Source organism: Desarmillaria tabescens (assembly GCF_030435595.1).
Source record: "Desarmillaria tabescens strain CCBAS 213 chromosome Unknown EV420scaffold_8, whole genome shotgun sequence".
In the NCBI taxonomy this organism is placed as follows: domain Eukaryota; kingdom Fungi; phylum Basidiomycota; class Agaricomycetes; order Agaricales; family Physalacriaceae; genus Desarmillaria; species Desarmillaria tabescens.
This window is the reverse complement of record NW_026848307.1, coordinates 1,103,860-1,131,856: the sequence shown is the minus strand read 5'-3', so window position 1 is coordinate 1,131,856 and position 27,997 is coordinate 1,103,860. Positions and strand designations below refer to the sequence as shown.

Sequence of the window (27,997 nt, the reverse complement as noted above, 5' to 3'; positions counted from 1 at the left end):
ATGCTTGGCAAAAGGACATTCAAGCTCGCAATGAACATTGTGATCTTCTCCAAGCCAAAACTGGGGGGTGCTTGACCTATACATTCATCTGCTGCCATTGCAGACCTTATTGCACTCTTCATTGCTGAAGAAAATGATAAACTTGATTCATTTATTTCTATCACCCAATTTGAAACTCATATCACCTTTGCTTGCTATTTATTTCTCTCACGCATGTCTACAAGGCCACCCAAACCAATCACTTGGCACTTAGACCAACCCCCTGCCCACTTTCAAGAAGCTTTGCTCAGGCCTGATGTGGCAATTTGGAAATCTGCAATGGATTATGAGATTGTGAGCCTAAAGTCTAAAAATGTCTTTAAACCAGTGAAATTGCTCTCCAGACAAAAAGCCATTGGTCTTATCTGGGTTTATACCTTTAAATTCCTTCCTGACAGCTCTCATAACCATGGCAATGAGAAAGCCTGCCTTGTTACCCAGGGTTATAGTCAATGACTCAAAGACTATGGATCAACATATGCTCTGGTTGCAAAAATAACTAGCATTAGAATTGTTCTCACATATGCCACTCAACAAAATCTATACTTGTTCACATTTGACATGAAAACAGTATTCTTGAATGCAGAACTAAAACAGAAAACTAGCATTTGAAAGCCATCATATGTGTGTGGCATTATCCAAGTCCTATTCAGGTAGTCTGCCTAACTGTATGCATCCATAGCTCATATATGATGCAGCTTTGAGATCTTCAAGGTCTATGAGATAAGTGGATCAAAATATTAGTGAAGGCATCACTTCCAAGGATCTAGTCATCTACATCATCAAGTATGATACATGCTTCAATCTCACATCAATGATGGATGTGCATCAACACCCAATGTCAGAGATGATCACAGATGAAGAAACTGCTATTGCATGTTCTTCCAACCCTGGGCTAAGGGTGATGGGAAAAATACTGCAGATTGCAAAGATTGAAACAACAGTTTTGATAAAAGCCAACATTGTTCTCTGGTCAATATTGGTATCATAGACTGCCTTCTCATTTCCCATGTTATCTTTATGCATGTCATTGTTGTTATTGTATATGTTGGAAGAATGCAGTTCAATATCTGGAACCTGCCATGCAATCCAATACTACAAATTCACTTTTAGATTCTTGATCTTTTGTATTCATGGCTATTTGTCAAGACCAATGGTGTAGTGTTATCGCCATGTTACTTGTAGTGGAACAGAGTCAACAAAAAATTGGACATTGCCTACACCAACAGAGGGAAACACCAATTTTTTCTACACATCATCCATTTCCACATTGCTCATCTGTTCCCCTTAAGATTGCCTCACTCAATAGCAAGCATCAAGTGCCAAGTATCACTGCCCTCTACATCTCCTGGTGGTCTGCCTCTCACTACATCTGCTTGTGGGTAGGTGCTTTATGAATATTCAAAAGCTCCTCCTGGAATTTGACCTTATCCCTTCAAAAAATATGGACTTCCTCTTCAAGTTGGATGTGGCTAGCCCATAATCCTTATGTGGGCAATTTGTTGCTCTGAAGATTCTCAATGGCTGAGTGCAGATCCTTCACTGCTCTCTCATGCTCTGGGCAGCATTATACCTTGAGCTCATTCTAGCAGGTTCATACTGTGGAATTCCACCTCTTCACCAGTAGATACTGGATTCAGTTTAGAGCTGATTCTTCGATCTTGAAGCTGCCTTTTAATGGATCAAAAGCATCTGTTGGTGGATACAAGGATTCTGGCATAGCTTCTGGAACAAGGTTTGGTTGAGTGACATGCCAGATTGTGTGATAAAGGCTTACAGCATATGTCTTTACAGGGCGATTAAAATAGGTAGCCAATGCTTTACATGCCCTAAACATACCTTTCCCAGCAGGTCAAGATAGTACTCCTGGTCAAGTATATATACCCTGCTTTTGAGTATCTTGAGATGCATGGAGACCCAGTGGTGCTTGAACTGGGGTTCAACACTGCAAATGTTCATCTGCTGCCTGAGACCCACAAAGAGCAGTTATGGGATAACAGGTACACAGGCTGAGATGAATTGTCGGAGTGGATAAAGGAATTCAAATCATGAAATGTGGAGAAGGAAGTCATGATGCATATGTAGATTCTCTAGATTCCAACACACCACTCCTGAGGCTGGTTTGCAGAGAGCTAAGTATGTGGAATGATGCAATCAATAGATGCAGGCTCATTTAGGATGGAAGGTGTCTAGATGGAGAGAAGGTTATCATCTCCAAATTCTTAGGATCTGGCTGAACCATAGTCTCAGATATAAAGAGAACCCCTTCTCCCATAAATCCTGATTAATAAGATGGTGTCTCCATGGAGTGTTCCTCTTTTGTTGCAGCAGAACAAGTTAAGCAAGTCTATAAGTGAGATACGAAGGGAGAAGTGGTCATGGTGGTGCCTGGACATGGGCCTTGAGTGCAAAGACATGGCAGAAACTAATAAAGCATGTCAAAAAGGAGACATGAATTACCTGATAACATGAAAATATCAATTAGCATGTCACAAATATTGATGAGTACAAGTTGATAATGCACTCAATCACAGATGGCTGCATTCCTGAATCCTTCTATAATTCCACTTTCCTGGTCCTTCTTTCTCCTTGTGAACTGCATGGCTGTCTTTGGGGCTGCATAGAGGTGTGAAAATTGGACTTCCTCAAGTTGAAGAGGAACTACTAGCTCTGATATAAAAATATCCATCACAAGCAGCTAATAAGAGAGAAGTTAGTAGTAGTAAGCAAAGATGTAATTGTAGCATGCTGCATAAAAACAGCTATTGATTGCAACTGTGAGAAGAAGAAATGAAAAATAGAAAAAAATACAGAGAAGACAAGATAAATAGGAAGATCAAGATGAAATGAGAAGAGGAAGGTAATAGATGCTCATGCATGAAGATAAGACAAGGAATGCAGAAGGCTGAGAAGTGCAAGCAAAAAGAATGAGATGACAGGAAAGATGCTGAGATTTTTGATGGATGATAGCAAAAAATACCCATGGTAATGCCAGTCACAATAGAGCAGCAAAAGCCATGTTGGCTGATGCAAATTTCCTATGGGGATATCTTCAGAATGGCATAATAACTGATATCCTATATTCATAAGACTCAGAATATATGTTTGACAAATACCTGGGTATCCCAACAATGATCCTTCAATGGTAAATCATCTGCTGCATGCATTGTATGGACTGAAGCAGTCCTCACATGAGTGGTACAACCTGCTTTGCAACATTCTTATCTCTCTGAGACTTCAATGCTGCAATGTTGACAAGGCTGTATTCTTTAGGCATTAGACTTCACCTCCTCATCACTCCATATCTATGTCTGGTGATGGTTCTCCCTTACTGATTATCATCCCCATTCATGTCGACAATGGTCTAACAGCTATGAACTCTTCTTTTCTTTATCACTGGCTAATCAGCAAAATCAACAAGTGTTTCAAGGTAAAGGACCTAGGACCTGCATCTATTGTTTGTACTTGACTGGACATCACATATACTGCTATGGCACCTGGTGTTTTCTCTTTGAAACCAACCAGAGCACATTTACTTGCCACCAAGGGTGTTCTTCGCTACCTTGCAGGGACTCTCAACTTTGCCCTTGTTTATGAGGGTGATTGCAGTAATGATCCTTTGTGTATCACAAGCATGCTATCTAATGACCATGTCATGACTGATGCTGACTGGGCTACTGATGAATCTGACTGGAAGAGTATCTCAGGATATGCTTTCTTCTTGTTTGAAGGCCTTGTATTTTGGTCTAGCATCAAACAGAAGACCATTGCCCTATCTTCTACTGAATCTGAATACATGGCCCTTGCTCATGCAATGAAAGAAGGAATTTGGATTTGTCTTTTTCTCATATGTCTGGATCTTCCAATCCCATATCCATTCCCAATACAGTCTGACAATTGCAGTGCCCTTGACCTTGCCAATTCACTTTCCACATTGTCTTGTTCAAAGCATATTGATATTCATTATCATTTTTTTTGCAAACATATACTCAACAAATCTTTCACAACCTCATGGATTTCCACACATGATCAGGTGGCTGATATCTTGATGAAACCACTTGCCAGAGTTCTCCATGAGAAACATTGTACTGGCTTTGGACTTATTTCTTGTACTTCTTTATCTATTCTTTCATGATTGCTTTCATTCATACTGTAGGGGTGTGTTCGACCATATTCTCTTGTCTACTTATAGCAGTTCTCATTACATCATCATGATTACATGGTGACACATCGCTTCTGCTCCTCAGTTGTTGCCCTACTCATTCTGGCACTGAGGAGGTTTGTTTTCTTTTTTCCTCACCTTATTTACCTATTACTGACTCAACATAGTACTGTCATTTGTCTTGTGTCTAGTGGGTCTGATAATGCTGTATATTTTCAGGCCTTTGTCTGTGTTATGGTGATGCAACTGCAGCCTATTTACATGTGTAATTTTGCAATCTAAAGTGTTTTACATGCATACTGAGATATAGTGAGCGAGCAGACTAAAACTACACATCGACACTAATGCTATGCGGTGCAATGATATGGAATATAACTTATGGCATAAGAAGCAATGGGATTCTAAACAGGACTTAGTCACCACACTGTACCTGATGGGCATGCATGATGAGAAGGCCAAACCCTATACCCAATGCCTTAGGCTCTAACTTACAAGCACGCTCATGGGAGCTAGATAAAACTTTGAAGATTGCAGTGACACTGAGAATACTTAGCATGCTCACTAACTGTGATGTATCATACCTGAAAATCCTGGGAAATCCTTAAGTGAGATGACAGATATCACCAGCACAAACTTGGGTAATGGGCTTCAGCCGAAGTCCGCAAGCCCACATCTCATTGTTCTGAGTCCCATTGTTAGAAGACTCACTTGTTGCCATGTCTACGAGAAGCCTCTGTGAATCCAAGAAAGAAGTCTTGAACGACATATGCTAGGACTGATAGTTTCAGGTGCCTAGACCTGTCGGTCACTAGAGAACAAGCCCACGGGTGTCGGGAGAGCACCTCTTGGCATGCGTTTAGCGAGCTCACTATAGAAATGAGACTAAAACTGGGAAGTCCGACTCAGATGCTCAGTAAGGTGGCAGTGGCAATGTGCTACGCATGTAGGAGTCTGGGTACTGCATGACATTTGTAATTCTAATTCCCCTGTAGTATAAGTAGGCTGGTTATAGTAGGTAGAGGCAAAGTTTCGAGCCCCTGAGTTCCCATGCACACATTGAAGGTGGTACTGTAACAAAGGATCAGTTTGTGACTTCGAGCTTTGCGTAGAGTTAGCGAGCTCACTCAGAGAAATACAAGATACCCTTGAGAAAAGACTTTTTGTGCACTTAGTTCCAAGAGAATAAGAATCAGTGAAGCTGTTCTGTTCCATTGAGTGTTGATAAGTCCGTTTGGAGTATGTTCTGAAGAGGAAAAGCAAGATCTGTTCTGTTCTGTTCTGTTTCTGTTCAGTCTGTTCTGCATCAGTTCTGTTTCGAGTTTCCGTTTTCTGAATCTGTTTCCGAGCACTTCTGAAGTGTTCTTGAGTCGAGATCATCTGTTGAAGTTAGTTGGAGAACCTCTACATACAGTTGTGTAGTGAGTGGGCTAAGTCAGTGCTTGCCTGTGGTGTTCTTTTAGCGAGCTCACTAAAGTTTCGGCATGTAGTGCCTCTGTTTCTGTCAGGATCAGTGTCTCTTGTGTATTTTAACTCAAATCTGCCTTGAAGGTTGCATCGTGCCAGTGAACGACCTTCCTGTAAAAGTTCCTAGACTTAGGGATTCATTAGAGAAAGCTTAGCTTTGCTAAGAGCGCTGAGAATAAGAGAAACTCTTTGAGATATTGAAGTATAGTTGGATCGCATTAGAAATAATTGCTCCCCCTAGAACTTATGAGGGTGATTGTAGTTTGTGTAGTTGTGTGAGTGTGTGTGTGGGTTTTTGAGGTTCGCCTTTTAGCCTGCTCACTATTCCACAGGTGCTCACAGCCAGCCTCTTCAACAGACCAGTCAAAGACAAATACAAATGGGAAAGTCAATGAACATGGTGCATTCCATCACTGAAAAGTAGAGCTGTGTGCTATTGATGCATTGGCTATGCTTTTCTATGTGCACTTTCATATTCTAAATAAGGCAGTACCACAGTTTGCAGCTGACTTTTCTGACACTAAGTTCAGTGAATTTGGGCAATGTTAATAGTATGAACTCTATGTCTTTCCTAGCAGTAAAGATGATGGTATTGAGATGACGTATCAAAGTATGCATAAAATACTTCTTGTTTCTTCAGAGTGGCAAGCCTGACCTTATCAACTCCAGATCACAATAAGTGCATGAAAATCATTTATGAGAAGAATGATATCAATATCTCTAAGACAACACATGCTGGTTGCTCTTACACTGCTAAAACTCAGGAATTTGACACATCAGTTAACTCTGTCAAGGCTCTCAGTAATTGGAGCAATAGTGATGCCTACCACACTGTCTATGATAGAGCACTGTTCAAAGAGGCTATGTGAGATGCTGCAATGTTTGATGCACACCGTCCAGAGTGGTACTGTCTTCTACAAGCTTCACTAGGTGTGATATTACTTCTGTCTCTTGGTGTGAGATGACAGTCCAACTTGTTTTTCCTCAGAACCCCCCAGTTGAGCTCATAACATATCTATTTCCATTTATTGAGAAAGAAGAAGAGGCATTGCACTTATATCAGGAGTCTCTTGGACAGATTGCTGATAATTACACATTGACTTAATTCTTGATTCTTTGTTTTTTTTGGACCATTCTTCCCCAAGATGCAGTAGTACTTTACACTAACTATCCAAAGTCTGGGATCTTTTGACATGCTTCTTTCAATACTCCCTCATTTAAAAACTTTGCAGCAGCATCAGTATTACAAATCACAGCAGCTGAAGAAGCTGCACAGCATCAATTTGAAAATCTTTTCAACATTTGGTGGCATCTCTATGTGGAATTGTAACAACAACAAATCTGGAACAGTAACATGAAAGAGATGAACACTAGCATCAGTATAGCAAAATCCCTGCACAAAATCAGATGTTGATCAAATTAGTCACAGACCATTATAATAATAATCAGTCAGAGAAACAAAAACAATGCAAAGGTCTGAGTAAAGGTGAGTTCAGACTAATCTGATGAGTTGATTTCTGTCTTGTCTAACTTATTGTTGTTGTAGCTCCACTCACTCCAGTCATTCTGAATGCAATGTTAATCTCAGCATCTACTTCACCTCAGCTCTGTGGCCTTCCCAATGCTAATAATATCAATAACACAAGTTTGATAACTGCTATTCCAAATTCTCATCAATTTGAAAATGTCTCAACTGAAGATTCAGTAGATCCTGATACCCTTGTCTCTTCTCTCTTGTCATCATCACCTAAACTATCAGACAAACAATGTAAAGCAATGGAGCATCTCAAAGGCAAATATGGCTCTGAACACATCCAAAAGCACCAATGGAAGTGGGTAACATATTCTTCAAAGTGAGAAGATGAATGGGTCTCAATTTATGTCTTGGCAAAGAAACTCTCTCTTGAGGATACCTATGTGGAATATGTGAGTGGATGGCAAGGTCATCTGTCTGTGAAGATGCTGTGGAATGCATGGGATGCCAAGTGGCAATTTGGTGATCATGCACAAATCTCAGAGGCTATTTGACAGGCAAAGTTATATCATCTGGTTGAGACCTTGAAGGAGAAAAATATGAACTGGAAGGACTAGCATGTATTTCAATTTTTCACCAAAAATTTTCCAATCATACCTGAGTTAAGTTCAAAGCAGCTTTGAAATATTCATGTCTTTTTCAAGTGGTGTTAGGATTGTGCCAATAGGAATGTGGCAGAGGTTGCATGTAGCAGAAGCTGCAGAATGTGTCAGGTGTAGGTGAAGCTATTAGCAACATCACCTCTGAGCTGAAGCCCTAAGATGAATATGGATGGAAGCCTGTGGGGTGACAGAGACAAAGTAAGAGATACATCCAATGGATTGGAGTTCCACAGATGAGAGAGTGAGAGTTAGACTTAGAGTCAGAGAGAGAGAATTGAGCTGAACTAAGTTGATATTTGAACTGAGTATCTACAGTGTAATTCTAAGGTTTATATACTGCTTAGGAGTCTGATCTAGTTTCTACTTGGAGTGGTCTGCATTCTAGGGTGGTCAGAAGTTGAAGTCTACCAGTCAGTAGCTGATGGAGTCTGATGATATACTTGCTATCAATGTCAAGCTATTGATAAATTAAAATGGAGAGGTCAAATATAAAATAAAATATGAAATAGAAACTGGGAATTGGAATCCATTGGGTCTGTGTGGAGTTTTTGCAGGGTGGTCATGTGCAAATTCACTTCTTAACTAGTAACCACCACCATCTCTTCCAATTTCTGAACTTCGTCCTCATTGTCTATCATGTCATTGACAATTAAGTACTGCCTTTCCATAAACCCTGAGCCTTATAAGACTCCCCCAACACCAACTGATACTACTCTCGATGAGCTGAAGTCCTTTTTTGAACAATCAGATGCCAATATTAAAGCATACAATGAGGCTATAGAATGCTGAGACAAGTATAAACAAAAGCAGGCTAAGTTAGCAGCTGTGGAGAAGGCTAAAGAGGGAGGAAGAGGGAAAGGGCCTTGAGACTTAAAAAGGCAAAGGAGGAGGTGAAGATGAAGGAAGCTGCCATGGAGAAGCAGCAGTTAGAAGATGAGGCAAGGGCTAAGGCTTTGAAGAAGGCTAGAAAAGCTGTGGAGGCTGAGAAGAAAAAGGAGAAAGAGAAGGAGAGGGCAGGTGAGGATGAAGGGAGCAAGGATAGTAGCAGGTCTGAAGGGGACAACAAGAGGGAGAAGGACTCGAAGAGAAAGGCATTGAAGAAATTGGTGAAGCAGAGGAAGGACAGAAAGGGGAAGAACAAGGCAATGGATTCGGAGGCCATGCGAGGATCAAAGAAGAGGAAGGTAAAGTCTAGCATGGTGGTATTGAGTGGGGGTGAGGATACCGCAGGGCCATCAGAGAGACCCTTGAAGAAATTGAAAACTGAGCCTGAGATGCAGGTGGATGATGAGGAGTATAAAGATAATAGTACATTTTCCTGCAGGTTCTAGATGTTTTGCTGACTTGTGGCTATATAGAGTGTTGTGGACATTGTAAAGCTGACAATGTCAAATGTTTTATTAGAAGCAGTTGTACTTGTGAGCAGTGCAAGTCAAAGAAGATCAAGTGTATGTTTAGTCAAGACAAGAGATTGGGAGCTGCAGGGTTTGAGAGAGTCTTGGACCTCTTGAACAAAATTTTTGACAAGATGGAAGAGTTCTAGGGGAGCTTGGAGAGGGTGGAGGGTAAGATGGATATTCTCAGAGACCGTATTGATAACTTGGTCAATGTTTTTCATTCAGGCAATGAACTGGAGTATCCATGAGATTTCCTCCCCAAGAAGTACAAACATGAGTTCCAGTCATTGAAGGTTGAGCTTGAAAAGCTCAAGAATGTCAACATTGAGGCCCTTCAGAAGGCAATGCAAATGTGCCTTGATCAAGATGTTGCACAAGTTTGGCATGCACATGTTACAGGCCTCGATATCTTCGATGGCAAGGATCTCTTTCAGTTAGCCAACATGGAGTTTTAGCATGGTTATTATGGCAAGGAAGGGCTCTGAAAAGCCTTAGAGGCATGAGAGAGGTTCTTAGATAACTAACAGAGGTATTATGAGTATGGAGGCCATCAGGGCAAATGGGCATTGTAGAAGCAGTATCTGAGATATGTGAATGAGTTCTTGGTTAAGGATCTGGAAGGAGAGGTGGATCCAAAGGAACTAAGAGGTCAGAAATGTTGCCTGGCATGCATTCTATGGGGTTTCCAGACTTGGACAAGCTGAAGTTGATTAAGATGCTGGTAGAGGAGGAGGATCAGCAAGGTGAAGAAGAGGATAAGGTGGATGAAGAGGAGGAAGATGTAGTGATGTGATTTTGATACCAGTGGACTCCTAGATGCCTTTTGGACTTGTATTATTTTTTGGATGCTTTGTTGTACATGGATTTTGATAGTGTGGGCCCCAACGGGCAATAATTATATATATCTTAACTTGTATACTTGAGTGATTGAGAGAGAAAAGTGAGAAAAACCAAGAAATAAGCATCTGTTGGGTTCTGTTCCCAATTAGGAAGGTAATTTGCAATAGTTTTTCAGGATTTAATTTGAAATTTGAAGAGTGGGGACCGTAGGAAGCTGATAAGTTAAGAATAGGTCAAAAAGTAATGATTGAGGTTTAAAGTCAGAGGCTGGAGACTGTCACTTGTCTGCTTGGAACTTATAATGATTATGTGATTAGGAACACCATGCTTAGTGAACACATGGGTAATGAATAACCAGGCAAGCTCCTCAGAGTTGATGGTGTCCTGAGTGGGAATGAAAATTGCTTGCTTACTTACATGGTCGACCACTACAAAAATAGCAGTGATTCCATTGGAATCCAGTAATTGTTCAATGAAGTCCATAGAAATGGAATCCCATAGGCACTCTGGGACTGGCAAAGGTTTGAGTAAGCCAAAAGGATGGTGTATAGGTGCTTTGTTACATCTGCAGATAGTGCAATATTGAACATAGTGGCAAATGTATTCACACATCTGTAGCCAGGTGTAATTCTGTCAGACAAGTTTAAGAGTTCAGTTTTGACCAAAATGACCTGCCAAGATGTGGTTATGATTGTTTTGAAGAACACGAAGATGGAGATTGTTAGAGTCTGGGACATGGATGTGGCTGTCAAGACATAGTAGTCCTGATTCATTCACAGACCACTAAGAGAAATTGGAGGGAGAGGATGTGAGTTGAAGGCCTTCAGTGGCAGCAGAGTCCAATAGCTGTATATTCTTGATATCAGAATGGAGCTTGTTGATGTCCATGATAGCACTGGCATGTAAGACAGGACCTTCAAGATATCATGAATCACCCTTATTTTTTGCTTATCTTATCTTATCTCATCAACTCGTCATTCGACTCTCATCATCATTCCTCATACCTGATCCGCATCATTCATGACCTGATCAATCACACGCATGATCCATCGTTCACACGCATGATCTGTTTGATGGCCCATAGATCTGATCACATGACTATGAGCCCGACCCTCCTTCAGCCAGTCACGCTTCTTTAGGTTGACTCTGATCACATCCTAGGACAGATAGGGTGCCACATATACCTCCCAGAAGATAGCGCCATACGAACGCTAGCCTTCTTGTTTGTAGGAGGACTTCTAGCATACCAAATGCACCAGCCTAGAAGACAGCGATGCTTTGGGAAGGGTACCTATTAGTATATATGGCAATGTATTTAAGCCTAGTCTCGCTAGGGTCTTACACCCCAGCTTCGGCTAAAGTTATACACTCCTAACTTTTCATGCAGAAACTCCTCGTTTCATGCCTAAGGACTATCGTACCTTACCTAGTGATTGCAATGCCCTCTTCACAACTGAATCACCAAACGCGAGTGACAGTTTAGAGGCAAACATTGTTCAATCCAAGTTAGTGCGTTACAATTAGCCGAAGCTTGCTTCGCATACCCTCACCGTCAAACCAACAAATCACACTGTTGTTCTATGTATTCCTGTTACAACTATCTGCGACAACAGTGGCCATACTGTTAAATCATCACCAGTACCTTTACCGTTGTTAAACGACGTTGACCGTATGTGCCCAGAAGACTACGAAACATACTACTCCATGACCACCCTCAAATCCACGCTCCTTCTATATGCTTACGAGCTAGAACGAGCACACCAAAGAGCACCAACCCTCCCGAGTGAGCGAGTAACGGACTCTAATGAATCCTCAGTTGGACACCTCACTCCCATCAGACTCCGCCCAAGCACGCCACCGCCCCCAGTCCCAAGAGACGACCATGTCCTCCCACAGCAAGACATGGAAGGGCAAAATGGCAGCGGGGGCGAAGAAGATAGGTCTTCCCTTCGGGAAGAAAGCGCCGGACGAAACAGCGTCTCTTCAAACAACGGAGACAGTTCCGGAGAGCAGCTACACGTACGAGAAGCCCGAAGGATCTACATTGATGTCGCTAGAGGAAGAATCCTCACCGACCGAGGCCATGAAATATGCCTCCCAAGTACAACACCAGGATACATCGAAGGAGAGTGGGTACAACCAAATGCCGGGCGCGATGTGGGAAGCAGCAGCAGCGGCCCAAATAGTTCAGACTACGGAACTGCCCGTTCAACAGATGAGCACTCCCAGCGGTCATGGGGGGAGCCTGTCGTGGCAAGAAGCAGCACAACAGCAGAAGGCGAGTCAAGGGATACGACGGGGGATTCCCCAGAGCCAAGAATCCAAGGCCCTGGGTCCCCGACCAGCACCTCCAGCTGGCTATCCTGGTACTCGGCAGACAGAACCCGACGAGTCTACAGAATCGACACTCCACGATGTTATTCGTCGCCGATCCCTAGCTCAAGTCGATACGTTCCAGACCCTCCAATCCAACCTGACCCAAGAGAGCGAGTACAGTGGGCAGAAGAAGGACATCGCACCTCAGCCAGAAACACAATCACCATCGCAGACCTCAGAGTATGGGCAGACACCGCCGGGGAGCCCACGACTGCACGAATCTCACCAGTCGAGTCTACTTCGCCCATCGGGGGAACCCTCGACACCATCACCGAGGAAGAAAACCCTATTCCTCTCACACTCCCCAGAACCTCTGGGGCCCAGACCCCATACTACTCTGCCGAAGAAGACCCATGGGGAGAGCAGCCAGATACAGACGAGCTACTCGAGCAGCACCCCCATGCAGACTCCCCGCCGTGGCAGCATAGGGTCTTATTCGCAGACACCAACGAGGAGGACACTGTCCTCTGGTGGTTCACAGGAGCCCAATCCCTCGCCGGAACTACCGACGTATCAAATCCCGTTGAGACCAAGCTTGACCAGGCAAGTCTCACAGATTGGCCTCACTGCAGGTGCCAGATCTGTCGACGACTACAGGACCTGGCCCAAGCCCGATATAATGAAGTTGGACCTCACCCAGAGCTCGAACCCTTCCTCAACCCCGAACCCACCTTCTATGTCGAACCCCCTTTTATATCACAAAGAGAGCTTCAGTGGTGGGTCTATGATCGAGAGGACTTCAACGAAATCTTTGAAGAATACCAAAGGTACTTTGCCTATGTCTGGAACTGGAACCAGATATGGATTGACGGAAATCCCTACCTCTTATGATATGAACCCATCTTTCACCCAACCAACCATCTTGACCGATTGGACCTGTGGGTTAGAGCCCGGATACAAATCGACAGGCTCACCCATATGGGAGAGTATGCAAATGACCCACCCTTTGTCAGGGACCCCAATGAAGGAGACAACGAGTTCGTTCAAGGGTCCAGCAGAGAACCTCACTGACGAAGAACTCTATAGGATGAGCTGGGACCAGTTCTGGTGGACTATACATGACCAACTACCCCACAGAAGCTACTGGACCACCACTCTGCAGGGGCAAGCATATCAACAAGCTGAACCCGATTCCCAATTAAAAAGGGACATATTATCACAAGAAACCCAGTATATCGCCATAAATTATTGGAACCTCCTACACCCTGACCGACAACTACTCCAAGGAAGCCATTATGAACTCCCCGATATCGATGAGTCAGGATCGGACTTCTCAACCCTGGGAATTCTCCAAACCACCACCGCCGTTACCAGACCGTCAAGACTATTCGCAGGTGGAAAACACCTAGACCAACACCTCTGAAGCATGGGAGGCACTACAACAACCCCCACCTCTGGTAAAGGAAGCGGGCCAGCACCCGCCGCACCTGGAGGTGGAGGAGGAGGTGGAGGTGGAGGTGGAGGCAGAGGTGGAGGACCACCACCCCCTCCACCAGCGCCACCTACACCACATAGTGATCAGAACCTCCGATCACTCCCTTGCCCTGAAAATCCGCCACTACCACCAGATCCTCCGGATGACTGGGAAATTGCGGCAGGACAATCCAATCCATGGGGAGACGTTAAACCCACACTCATAGAAAAACCGGAGGGGTTCTATGGAAAATCCCATGACCTCGACTGATTCTTCGATGATTGCAACGCTTACTTTGAAACATTTTCAAAGTACTTTTCCCTTAATACCACACATGGGTATGGCCCCAATCGAATTGTATTTGCAGCATCCTTATTCAAAGGAAACGCTAAGCAGTGGTGGGTGGACCAACGACGAAAGTATTGGGACTCCCACGCACACCATCATCGATACCCTGCATGGACAATCTTCGAAGAAGAAGTGCGAAGACGATTTGAAGAAGTAGCGGAGGTCAAAATATGGCGAATCGAGTGGAAAAAGCTCCAACAGTCCCAATTTAGGACTGCCGTGGAGTTCTTTGACAAATTTGAAGAGCTAGCTATAAAAGCAAAACGATTCGACAACGCGGATCAAATGGAAGAAGTGATAAAGCAAGCCATTCGACCTCGCGTCAAAGAAATTATCATGGGGAGCGACAATCGCCGACCCCAAGGCTACTACGAATGGAAGGATAGAGTCGGCCACATGGACGAGAACTATTGAGTAGGGGTAGCCGAACGCAGAGGTTGCCCCCCGGGACCCAAGGGATCCAAATCAGGATCCAACGGACGAGCCAGCACCTCAGGAGGAGGCAGAAGCGATAAAAGAGACACTACTGGAACCACCTATGGGGGCGAAGGTGAGCCCATGGACATTGACCGTCTCAAGAAAGAGAGACGATGTTTTCGATGCGGTAATACAGGACACATCAGCTGGGACAACAAATGCCCGACCGACAGGTCCAAATGGCGCCATGTAAAGAAACCAAAATCAACACCCTTCACGAAGAAACCGACGCCATTCACACAGCACCTAAGGGCCTTAATCAAAGAGGCTGAACAGGAGGAAAACCCCGCTACAACAAAGGTTGAGGAGGTAAAAGAAGAGTCAACCGAGGACTAGGTGATTCACCTCGGTCGACCAGGACTTGTGTTTCAAACAGTATGCATCCTATTACGAATTTTAACGTTGATACCTTACATGTAGGAACGATGACAGACAATATACTTATTTTGTCACGTTCTCATGAAACTCAAACTGAATCACTGGGTGATATTGGCCAAGACGACATTCGAACTCAGCACGGCGTAGAAAAGGATTTCCGCCTTCGAATTGACCAGGACCAGTCAATTGATAAAGAACCTCACCCACCAAGCCCTCACGTGGGAGACTCCTGAGTCTCAGAAGTCGATTCAACAGGCAGTAGAACCCGAGTATATCTACCTTGGGGAGCGAGCCCGAGCAGCCTAACAGCAACAGGCTCGGGCAGGCCACAACACGTGGTCAAACTTCCAGCAGGCTGGAAGGAAGAGAAGATCCCAAACGGTCGGACAGAGAGGCCCCAAGTAGAGGATGGATGGAACCCAAACCCAAGGGCACACCAGAGAGAGGAGGCTTGCAACGCGCGAGTCGAGGATCCTCTCCAACCCTCGGGAGACACAAATATTTCGGTTCTCACCGAATCGATGCTGGAGGGACCAAGGCATGGAGTACGAGGGATTTCCTCCGCCAATACAACGACTGTATTGGCAATGAACCCCACTAGGTGCGACTCGTGCACAACTCCAGAAATGAGCAAGCGAACCGCTGCTGCTGGTGGCGGTGGATCAAGAACGAGTAGGCCCCTCTGTGATGGCAGGGAACCCCTCGGAAAAGCGGAGGCCCATGCCGCAGGGACAATAGAGGCCGGCAGCGTAATAGAGCTACCAGATGAAGGTTTGGCAGTAACCCCCATTGTCCCCGGAAGCAGGACCGACACCCCAGCTCGGATCAAGCTCCCAGCAGGGGAGAAGAAATTGCCTGGCATGGGGAAAGTTCTGAGAGAGTCAGCGAGCCCCCCACGCCAGGATCAGACTGCGCTCAGTCACTCTGATGAAGATCGGCCGATAACCTGGGCCGCCGCTCCTACCCCAATTGTAGCAACGGCCCGCGTTGGAAAAGCAGCTGAGGCGAGGAACCAGGGGAATCCCACGGGACCCCCTGGTGAGCCAACATGTGTGCATCCACGAAAGGTTGCCAATCTACCCATCGAGGTAAAGGCCCAGGGTGAGGACCCTTCAAGAAAAAAGACCTCGCAGGGCGAAAGCCATACTGCTCGAGGCAGAGACAAGGAGTCTCTGGGGAGTAAGTCCTCGGGGAGCTGGTTCTCCCCTCGAGGCAACCAAGCTATTAAAAAGGTAATTATAACAGAAATTCCTGACGATGAAGATGATTCTAGTTACCAACAGAGTTTATGGAACTCTAAAAAATCCGGACTGTGCGGGCCATCCCCGAGTGGAAAAGACCTTAGTAGCGCAAGCGAACAGGCGAGAAGCTCAGTAACTACAGAAGCACAAAGGGCCACAAAACCTGTAGCGAACGGCAACAAGGGGAAGCCCACGATGCTGAAAGAGGGAAACCTCGAGTACTCATCGGAGGAGTACCCTTCGGATCAACAATACCTGGAACCCTACACCTCAGCATGGGTTCGGAGGGCTATGCGTCTTACCCCAGATGCCGCCAAAGCCCACCTATGACAGTGGGTCCATCCTCGACATCTTGAGGAAGTAACTGACGAACTAGTAAAAACTCTGTTAGAACATCCTCATGAAACATGGACAGAGACTGGCCACAAAGCCCAATGGATGGCCGATCTTCGACAACCACCACAGTATATCAGGGGGAGGAAGGGGTGGAATGTCACTATCTCCCTTCAACTGGAAACCTACGATACCCTGGCTAAACACCCCGTTAAAGCCTTGGTAGACAGCGGATGTACAGGAAGTGCTATTGACTGAACATGGGTCGAGGAGCATCAGATCACCACCCGGACTGCTGCACACCCAGTACCAGTATATAATGCCGATGGAACTCGAAATACGGGAGGTGACATCACCAATTATATCGAGGTCTGCCTCGCGATCGGGGATCATACCGAATGAATAGAGTTGGCCATAGTTGATCTAGGCACCACGCCCATCTTCCTAGAACACGATTGGCTACAGTGCCACAACCCCCTGATCGACTGGAACACCGGGACAGTCACCCTTGCACGATGTGACTGTCGGAAAATCCCCTTCCGACTACCCAATGAGGACCCAAACCAACAGTGGGGAACTGAAGTTGAAAAAGGGGATAAAATCCTAGTGATAGATTTCGAACAAGCATTTCATGTATGTGCCATGGGGACCAAATCCACCAGTTTAGCCGCGAAAGCTCATCTTGATAAAAAGGAGAAAACTTTTGAAGAAATTGTACCCGAAGTCTACCGAGACTTCATAGACGTGTTCGCCAAAGAAATTTTTGACGAATTACCCCCACGAAAACCATGGGACCACGCCATTGAGCTAGTGCCCAATGCCAATGCCAGCCTGGATTGCAAGGTATACCCCTTGAATCCCCAAGAACAAAATGAACTCGACCACTTCCTGGATGAAAACTTGTCCACAGGAAGGATTCGACCGTCCAAATCCCCCATGGCCTCACCTTTCTTTTTTGTAAAAAAGAAGGATGGAAAACTACGGCCCGTCCAGGATTATCGCAACCTTAATGAAATGACCATTAAGAACCGATATCCCCTCCCACTTATATCAGAGCTAATGGACAGGCTACGAGGTGCCAAGTACTACACAAAACTGGATGTGAGATGGGGGTACAACAATGTTCGTATCAAAAAGGGGGACGAATGGAAGGCAGCCTTCCGTACCAATCGAGGCCTATATGAACCCCTTGTCATGTTTTTCGGGCTCACCAACTCCCCCGCAACCTTCCAGTGGATGATGAATAACCTTTTCAAAGACCTAATCACTCAAGGACTGGTCAGCGTCTACCTAGACGATATACTCATCGCCACCAAAACTAAAGCAGAACACCGAACCGTAGTTCAGAAGGTTCTGCAAATACTCTGAACAAACAAACTCTTCTTAAAAGCTGAGAAATGCAAGTTTGAAGTAGAAGAAACCGAATACCTAGGAGTAATCATCAGTGAAGGATCCGTTAAAATGGACCCTGTCAAAATTGCAGGAATTCTGGACTGGCCGATGCCCACCAAAAAACAGGAATTACAATCCTTTTTGGGGTTCACCAATTTTTACCACCAATTCATTTGGCACTATAGTCACCATGTCAAACCCCTAACCTGACTTACTGGGAAGGAAGCATGGACATGGGGAAAGGCGCAACAAGATGCCTTCGAAACCATTAAACGACAATTTTTAGAAAATGTCATTCTTGCCATCCCAAGCAACAAAGGGAAATTCCGAGTAGAGGCAGATGCCAGTGAAGGCGCCGCCGGTGCTGTACTGTCCCAGGAACAGGCCGATGGAAAATGGAGACCCGTCGCATTCCTCTCCAAATCACTTTCCACCACAGAACGTAACTATGAAATTTATGACAAAGAACTACTAGCCATCATGATTGCCCTGGAAGACTGGCACCACTATCTCATGGGTGCCATACAGAAATTCGAGATTTGGACAGACCACTCCAATCTCTAATATTTCCGAAAACCCCAAAAGTTAAATCGACAACAAGCTCGGTGGGTTACCGAGCTCATGGAATATGAATTCACCCTTCATCACAAGCCAGGCACTGCGAATAAAAAGGCAGATTTACTCAGCTGAAGGGCGGACCATGATCAAGGCAAAAAGGATAATGATGATATCGTCATCCTTAAACCTGAGCTCTTCAGAGCCTTGATAATGCCTACGGAAGAGGCAATCCACCAAAAAATAGCTAAGGCCACCGACAATATACATTCGTGGGATAAGGGAGTCTCTGACTCTCTCGGCTATGAGAAAGGAGTTCAACAGAAGGGAAACCTTCTATTCTATGATGGACGAATTTATATCCCGAAGGATATTCCACTATGAGGGGAACTAATTTCCTACACCCACAACCATATAACAGCAGGACACCTAGGAATCGCAAAAACACAAGAATTAGTACTTCGCGACTACTGGTGGCCTAATATGCACCGGGACGTAGAAAAATACGTGAAAGGGTGCGAAGTCTGTCAAAAAACCAAACCTGACCACCGCAAATGTGCCGCTCCTCTTCACCCTAATGCAATACCCTCACGACCATGGGAGCATATATCGGTCAACCTAATCACCGGACTACCTGAATCCAAAGGCTACAATGCAGTCCTGGTAATAGTCGACCGATTCTCTAAATACAACATCTTTGTACCTTGCACCAAGGAAATCGCCTCTACTGGGTGGGCCAAAATCCTCCGAGACAAGGTTATCTGTCGATTTGGAGTTACCCCCTCCAAGATAATCTTGGACCGAGGTCCACAATTTGTGTCCAAATACACAAAAGAGCTATACACCCTGTTAAACATTCAGGGCAACCCTTCTACCGCATACCACCCTCAAACAGATGGGCAAACCAAACGAGTTAACCAGGAACTTGAAAAGTACCTGCGTAACTTTGTTAACTTCCAACAAAATGATTGGAGTGACTGGCTGCTTATAGCAGTCTATGCCCTCAATAATCGAAAGCACAGTGCGACTGGATATTCCCCGTATAAAATCCTGTTCGGACAGGATGGACAAATACGACCCATCGCACTCGAAGCTATGGCTACGCCTTCAGTCGCCACAATGGTGGAAACACTCCACCAAACCCATGAACAAGCAAAACTCGCTTTGACGAAAGCAGCAGAAACAATGAAACAAGCATATAATTGACACCAACAATCACCCCGAGACTACCAACCAGGGGATAAAGTTTGGTTAGACACCACCAACCTACACCTGCCATGACCAGCAAAGAAGCTGGACAACAAAAGAGTCGGACCCTTCGAAGTAATAGCCAAGAAAGGATCATCGGCATATGAGCTTCGACTACCGGTCGGATGAAAAATCCATAACTGGTTTAACGAAGTCTATCTAACTCCATACTCCCCACCAGAATTCCTGAACCAACAACCACTGGGACCTCCTCCTCCCGAATTAATTGAAGGACAGGAAGAGTACGAGATAGAAGAACTCCTACAAGATAGGGAAACAGCTATACAACAACGAAGGCAAAAACGCAGAAAACACATCACCGAATACCTGGTCAAGTGGAAAGGATATCCTATTGAAGAAGCCACCTGGGTACCACGCAGCCAACTAGCCAATGCAGAAGAGCTAGTGCTCGAATACGAGCAACACTTGGCAGCGATATATGAAGAAGAAAACAAGAACAACGAATCGGTCACGACATCAGCGACCAAGAACTCAATTTTCTACCCCAATTCCCTGGGTCCAGCTTGCAAAACCACATCTAAAAATTCAATATCCCCTCTATCCCACATCGAATCAGAAGACGAATCTGACACTGACTCAGTCGGGACGACTGAGTCTTAGTAGGGGGGTAATGTCATGAATCACCCTTATTTTTTGCTTATCTTATCTTATCTCATCAACTCGTCATTCGACTCTCATCATCATTCCTCATACCTGATCCGCATCATTCATGACCTGATCAATCACACGCATGATCCATCGTTCACACGCATGATCTGTTTGATGGCCCATAGATCTGATCACATGACTATGAGCCCGACCCTCCTTCAGCCAGTCACGCTTCTTTAGGTTGACTCTGATCACATCCTAGGACAGATAGGGTGCCACATATACCTCCCAGAAGATAGTGCCATACGAACACTAGCCTTCTTGTTTGTAGGAGGACTTCTAGCATACCAAACACGCCAGCCTAGAAGACAGCAATGCTTTGGGAAGAGTACCTATTAGTATATACGGCAATGTATTTAAGCCTAGTCTCGCTAGGGTCTTACACCCCAGCTTCGGCTAAAGTTATACACTCCTAACTTTTCACGCAGAAACTCCTCGTTTCATGCCTAAGGACTATCGTACCTTACCTAGCGATTGCAACGCCCTCTTTACAACTGAATCACCAAACGCGAGTGACAGTTTAGAGGCAAACATTGTTCAATCCAAGTTAGTGTGTTACACAAGAAATGTAGCATGGAGAGAAGTGGAGAGTTGTTCTTGAGTGAAAATGGGTTGAAATTATGAGGGTTGACTTGAGCATATTGACTATCCCTCTCTTTAGGGTAGACATCCTATCATCTAGTAAGGGCATCCAGTTTCCCACCAAGTTTACCCAGTCAGAACCAAATGATAAGGTTCAATTGGGAGAGGAATTCAGACCAGCACACTTGATGTCGAGTAAGGACCTTGGTAGTAGAGAAGTATTCAAGATTCTTATGATCTGTGATGATGTCAATGGCTTCCACAGAGCCTTTGAGGTAATGATGCCAATATTTGAAGGCTTTGAAGATGGCTAGGAGCTCTTTATCATGTGTATCATAGTTGAGTTTGATGCCATGGAGATTCCAGGACAAGAAGGAGATTGGATGGATCTCACCATCATCAAGGTAGATGGATAGGATAGTGGCAATAGTGTAGTCAGAAGCATCGGTTTCCATAACCAATTGGTGGTCAGGAAGCCAGTGAGTAAGGATAGGTGCATGAGTAAAAGCCTACTTTAACTTGTTGAAAGCAGATAGGCATTCATCATCAAATTTCCATGAAGTACCCTTGCAAGTGAGTTGTGTTAAAGGCAGGATGATCTCACTGTACTTGTGAATAAAATGGTGGTAGAAATTAGCGAAGCCAAGGAAGGATTGAATATCCTTGATCTTCCATGAAACTGGCCTGTCGGTAATAGCCTTGACCTTGTCATCAGACATGCATAAGCCTTTGGGTGAGAGGATATAACCAAGATATTCGATGGAGTCCTGATGGAACTTGCACTTTGAACCCTTGCAGTAGAGGCCATTGGCTTGGAGTCTGCATAGAACTTCATGTATGTGTTTTCGGTGCTCCTCAGGATTGTTGGAGTAGATAAGGATGTCATCAAGGTATACAACAATGGATACATCAAGCATGTCAGAGAAGATGTCATTGATGAAGCATTGGAAAGCTGCAGGGGCATTTGTAAGGCCAAATAGCATGATACATCATTCAAAAGAGCTGTAGCAGGTCCAAAATGCAGTTTTCCATTCATCACTCTCAGCTATGCAGATGAGATGGTAGGCATGATGAAGGTCTAGCTTATTGTAGAGATGAGCAGAATGTGCAGAGTTGAGGAGGTCAGAAATAAGGGGCAGAGAGTAATGGTCTTTTTTAGAGATTTTATTAAGTCCACAATAATCTACACAGAGTCTAAGTTCACTGGTCTTCTTCTTGACAAACAGTACCAGAGCTCCGTGTGGAGAACAGGAAGGAGTGATAAACCCATTACAGACATTACCGTTAATGAATTCACATAAGGCTTTTAGTTTGGATTTGGAAAGGAAATAAATGGGATCAAGCAGAGGAGTGGAGCCTTCCTCAATATTGATCTTGAGGTCGTAGGGCGATGCTTGGGGAGTTTTTCAGAAAGAGAATCACTGAATATGTCAGTGAATTCATGGTACTCCAGTGGGACATCAGATAAATCAGTGAGGGCTGCAGAGGTAGCTTTGGCACTAACACTAGATATAGAAGGCTGTAAGGTGAACTGCTGAGCATCTTCTTCTGCACAAGCTCAGACAAAAGTGGCAGCTGAAATAATAGATATCTTGGGAGAGGCTGAAGCACCAAAGGAAGGAATGGTAGGGTAGGAATAGATAGGCTCATAAGATGGTGAAGCCTATCAGGATCTCAATTTTGGAGTGGAAGATGAGGATTAGGATGTTTGGATTGGACTGGAAGAGTCCAAGCAGACTGACACATGTGTGTCAGCAGCCATGGAAGTGTTTGAGGAAGAAATAACTGATAATGGTGAATGGAAAGTGATACTGTGCTTTATCCAGTCAATCAATGGATTGTAGTGGGAGAGCCAGTTGTATCCCAGAATAACATTACAAGATGAATCTAAATAAGTGACATAGAAGTTAATAGGAAGAATGTCTCTAGATGGGAAACAGATGGGTAAAGAAATAGATTGAGAGATATGAGATCTGACAGAGCCATCAAGAAGCCAAAGTTGGACAGGAGAAATAGATTTGGTAGGAGATTGTGATCCTCAATGTACTTCAAGTCAATGAAGCAGTGACTAGAGCCAGAATCAACGAGTGCAAGAAAACAAAGAATAATAGAAATGGGTGAACCATCAGACTCCGATCTGGAGCCGACTTCAGAGGAGAGAGAGATGGTTAGGGAATGGTCAGAAAGAGCAGCAGCATTGAGGGTTATGATCTCCAATGCACAATGACAGTCAACACAACCCTGTTCTAGTGCAGAGGATACCAGGTTGCTCTCTACTTTCCTGATTCTAAAGAAACTGGTTCTATAGAGGCAGTGGACTCAGGAGTGGGAGAAATAGCAGCAGCATGGCCATAAGCAGAGGCTGCACCCTTGCACTTTTTGTAATCTTCAGTTTTATGCTTACCTCCACAGAACATGCAGAGATTATTCTTCCAATGATAATTCTTTTCTTCTTGAGTAAGATGGCCATCCTTGCCTAGCTTATCAGTATAGGGCTTGGGGTTGGAAGATGAAGATGATTCCGTGGAGCCTGAATTAGAGGACTTTTGGCCTGCAGAGTAGGAGTTGGAAGACAAAGAGTCAGAACTCTTCAACTTGTTGCCATTGTTAGAGGAGGAGAGGTTACTGTGATTTTCTCAGGATATCTCAGCCCTCTGAGTCCAGTAGCAAGTGTTGAGCTTCTGAGCAAGATTGCATATATCATGAAGGTTATCGGGTTTCCCATGGTAAGCCATATCATCCTTGATGCGAGAGCAAAGATCATGGTAGAAAGCATAATGAAGAGAGTTGTTGCCATAGCCGATAATGGCAGCATACTAATTGAATTTGACAATATACTTCATGATGCAGTCTCTGTCATGCATCCAAAGGTTTTTGAGTTCATCTTTGGCATCACTGACAGCATCAAAGAGGCTGAATTTGGTTTGGAGTTCCAAAAGAAAGGCAGTATAAGAGTATGCCCAAGCAGGGGGGTTGCAGTGGTTAGGATGAAGAATATCCAGCTCAAACCAGTTGAAGGCAACACCAGAAAGGAAGGAGATAGCATAGTTGACCTTCACTGTATCCAATCAGAATGCATCAAGATAGTTATTAAAGTTCAACTGAAGGGAGACAATAAAGGCTTTCAGTTTTTAAGAGTCTGAGCCATCAAAGGTATCTGGTTCCTTGACCTTGGTGCATATAGCACACTGGCAGTTGCTATTGACAGCATCAGAAATGCTGAAGAGGACATTCATGAGTTGAACAAGAATCTGGACATCATTATTAGGGGGGTTCAGATTGTTACCAGGATTATTGTTCAGACCACCTCCAGGACCACCGGGACTGCTGGGGCCACCAGGATTGGGTGGGCCACTGCCAGGATTTCCTGATAGGGGTCTTTGGCTATTTATTGAGGTGTGAGGAATGAAGTCCCCATCTTCCAATCCTTGGTTGTCTTCCTCATCCCAATCTCGGATGTCATTGAACAAGGATGTAGATGGATTCCATGGAGGATTATTTTGGTACTTGCTCCAGCCATTAGATTCTGATTGCTGGGCTAAGAAGGAGTTAGGTGATCTGTTAGCATCAGATTGGCAAGCAGTGAAACCACTATGCAGGTAGGTTTCCCTATGGGTGCATTAGGAAGAAGCAGAATCTGATCCAAAAGGAAGAGAACTCTCTTTCAACACAGAGGCAGGGATATCTTCCATAGTGTAGGTTTAGTTGTTAGCCATGGAGTTGCAGCTGATTTCTGGATGAAGGGTGAAAGTAGAAGATATGGTGGAGATGAAAAATTTTGACTCAAGGGTTTGAGTTCAAATATACTGTCAGGATTGTGCCAATAGGAATGTGGCAGAGGTTGCATGTAGCAGAAAGCCATGGAATGCATCAGGCATAGGTGAAGCTATTAGCAACATCACTCCTGAGCCAAAGCCCTAAGATGAATACAGATGGAAGTCCATGGAGTGACAGAGACAAGGTAGGAGATAAGTCCAACAGATCAGAGTTCCACAGACTGGAGAACTAGAGTTTTGACTGGGAGTCAGAGAGAGAGATTGGGCTCAACCAAGTTGATATTCGAACTGAGTATCTACAATGTAATTCTACAGTTTATATACTAGTTAGAAGTCTGATCCAGTTTCTACTCAGAGTGGTCTACATTCTAGGGTGGTTGGTAGTTGTAGTCTACCAATCAGTAGCTGATGGAGTCTGATGATATGCTGTGCTACTGATGTCAGGCTATTAGTAAATTAAAATGGAGAGGTGAAATGTAAAATGAAATATGAAATAGAAACTGGAAATCAGAATCTGTTGAATTCTAAAATGTGGTTTGTTGGAGTTAGGGTTGGAGTTGGAGTTCCATCAGTATGCATGTTACATTAGGTTTGGACAGCATGCACATTACAGTATCCCCCTCTTAGCATTCTTGCCCTCAAGAACACAGATCCTGATGACTGAGCATGTCTGCATGGGGTTTTGCAGAGTGGTCACATGAAAATTCATTTCTTAACTATTAACCATCACCATCTCTTCTGATTTTTTAACTTTGTTCTCATTGTCAACTATGTTGTCAACAGTTGAATAGCACCTTTCTGTAATCCCTGAGCCTTATGAGGCACCCCTGATGCCCACTGACATTACTCCTGACAAGCTGGAGATCTTTTTCAAACAATGGGATGCCAATATTGAAGCATACAACAAGGCCATGGAATGCTGGGACAAGTATAAACAAAAGCAGGCTAAGTTAGAAACCACAGAGAAGGCTAAAGAGGAGAGGAAAAGAAAAAGGGCCTTGAGACTTGAAAAGGCAAAGGAGGAGGCAAAGGCAAAGGCTGCTACTGCTGCTGCAGAGAAGCAGTGGTTAGAAGATGAGGCAAAGGCTAAGGCTTTGGAGGAGGCTAGGAAAGCCATGGAGGCTGAGAAGGAAAAAGAGAAGGAGAAGGAGAAGAAAGGTGATAAAGAGAATAAGGATAGTAGCAGGTCCAAAGGGGATGACAAGAGGGAGAAGGATCCAAAAGAAGGGTGTTGAGAAAGTTGGTGAAGCAGAGGCATTATGGGCCTCAGAACGAGTTACAGATACTCAGTCAACAGGTTAGAATAACTCATCACCTGGCAATCAGGTGAGGACCAGGTTGTCATGGACCAGGCTGTGCCAGCAGGTGGCTAACAGGTTTCTCACAGTCACCGGATTTTTAGGTTTGAATAACTTGGCATAAGTATTTATATACTGTTCTTCTCTTTGTCAACAAACTTCTGCCAGTCTAGCCACAAGCACTTATGTTCCTCTTCAGCTATCAACCACTGTCTCAAATCTGCATTGTCCATCCAATCTGCAAACCTCTCAAGCCTTTCCAATGCCTTGTGAGCTTCTTCCAACCCTGAGCACAATACACATGGATTAAGTTCAACATTGAATGATGAGTAAAACATTTCAAGCTCATTAAAGATGCATGTTATTCCATTGGAGAGGTCAATATCAGCAGTCATGAAATCCCATGTGCTCGGACTGTTGTATTGGAGGTCCACATCAGATTCACCAATCTGTGTATTTTTCAGAGAAGCTGATACTCATAGTAAAGAGTTGACATTAAGCCCTGAGTTTACTTGAGGGATGTCATTTGGTTTAACAGCTCTAAAAGTACTCAGTTGTCAGTGTTATCCAAATAGAGAGCAATGAAAGCTGACGAGCCGTTTTCCCAATTTTCAATGTTCAATAGCATCCTTCATCATACCCCAATAATATCTCTTTTTCTAGGGTAATACCCTGTGAGACAGGACCTGACTATGTGATACAAGCTTTGGCTAAATGTGACACACTAACACAAATCTGCAAGGCATGATCTCTAACTATCACTCACATTTGGTGATTCAGTGAGAAGAGAAGCATTGGCAGATCGTTGTTTAAGTAGTGTTGCTTAGATAGTCCACAAGCAGGGAGTTCAGTAAGAGTTAGGAGTGTATAACCTTAGCCAAAGCTGGGGTTTGAGACCACAGCATAGGCCAGCTTAAATACATGTCTTAAAAATAGCATAGCATCTATGCTTTTTATGTAGAAGTTTGGGCTCCATGCGTAGAAGTATGGGCTTCAGTGAATGAGCATGACTGAGTGTAAAGATCATAAAGGGCTGGAGTGCTAAGCAGCTCCAGAGTGAAGGAATATATAGAGGTCATAGAACTGCATCATGATAAGAACCCCACAGAAGTGATGAAAGTGATGGGGGCATTGATGTACATGTGGTCTCTGGGAGATCCTGGTACTGGGTGCTGAGAGATAAGATAAGATAAAGTGAAAAATAGGGATGAAACCATGACACTTACTCAATGTCAAGTGTGCTAGTCTGAATTCAATCTTGTGATTCAGTTCTGACTGGGTAAACTTGGTGGGAAACCAGATGCCCTTACTAGATGATGGAATGTCTACTCTAAAGAGGAGGATAGTCAATATGCTCAAGTCAACTCTCATAATTTCCAACCTGTTTTCACTCAAGATCAACTCTCCACTTCTCTCTGTGCTACATTTCTTAAAGGCCCTGTCTTACGTACTAGTGCTATCATGGACATTGACAAGCTTCATTCTAATATTAAGAATGCACAGCCATTGGACTCTGCTGCCACTGAAGGCCTTTGACTCACATCCTCCCCTTCCAATCCCTCTTAGTGGTCTGTGGATCAATCAGGATTACTACATCTTGACAGCCACATTCATGTCTCAGACTCTGATGATCTCTGTCTTTGTATTCTCCAAAACAATCATGACCACATCTTAGCAGGTCATTTTGGTCAAAATTGGACCCTGGAACTTGTGTGATGGAATTACACCTGGCCACAGATGTGTGAATATGTTCACCACTATGTCAAATCTTGCACCACTTGCAGACATAACAAAGCATCCAGACACCACTCATTCAGCTTACTCAAACCCTTGCCAGTTCTGGAATGCTCATGGGATTCCATTTCCATGGAC

General features: G+C 44.3%; 2 protein-coding genes across 2 annotated transcripts; both read left to right on the top strand.

Moving 5' to 3' along the window:
- Positions 1 to 11,920: 11,920 nt before the first annotated feature.
- Positions 11,921 to 14,098, top strand: EV420DRAFT_1639301 (uncharacterized protein; the record flags this gene model as incomplete). The annotated part of the gene is made up of 2 exons (XM_060476956.1): positions 11,921 to 13,731; positions 13,780 to 14,098. 2 exons carry the CDS (start codon positions 11,921 to 11,923, stop codon positions 14,096 to 14,098), a joined length of 2,130 nt encoding a protein of 709 aa, XP_060334639.1.
- An 11,559-nt stretch (positions 14,099 to 25,657) lies between these two features.
- Positions 25,658 to 26,062, top strand: EV420DRAFT_1639293 (uncharacterized protein; the record flags this gene model as incomplete). The annotated part of the gene is made up of 1 exon (XM_060476955.1): positions 25,658 to 26,062. The coding sequence occupies one exon, from the start codon at positions 25,658 to 25,660 to the stop codon at positions 26,060 to 26,062; it is 405 nt and encodes a 134-aa protein (XP_060334638.1).
- Positions 26,063 to 27,997: the final 1,935 nt, after the last annotated feature.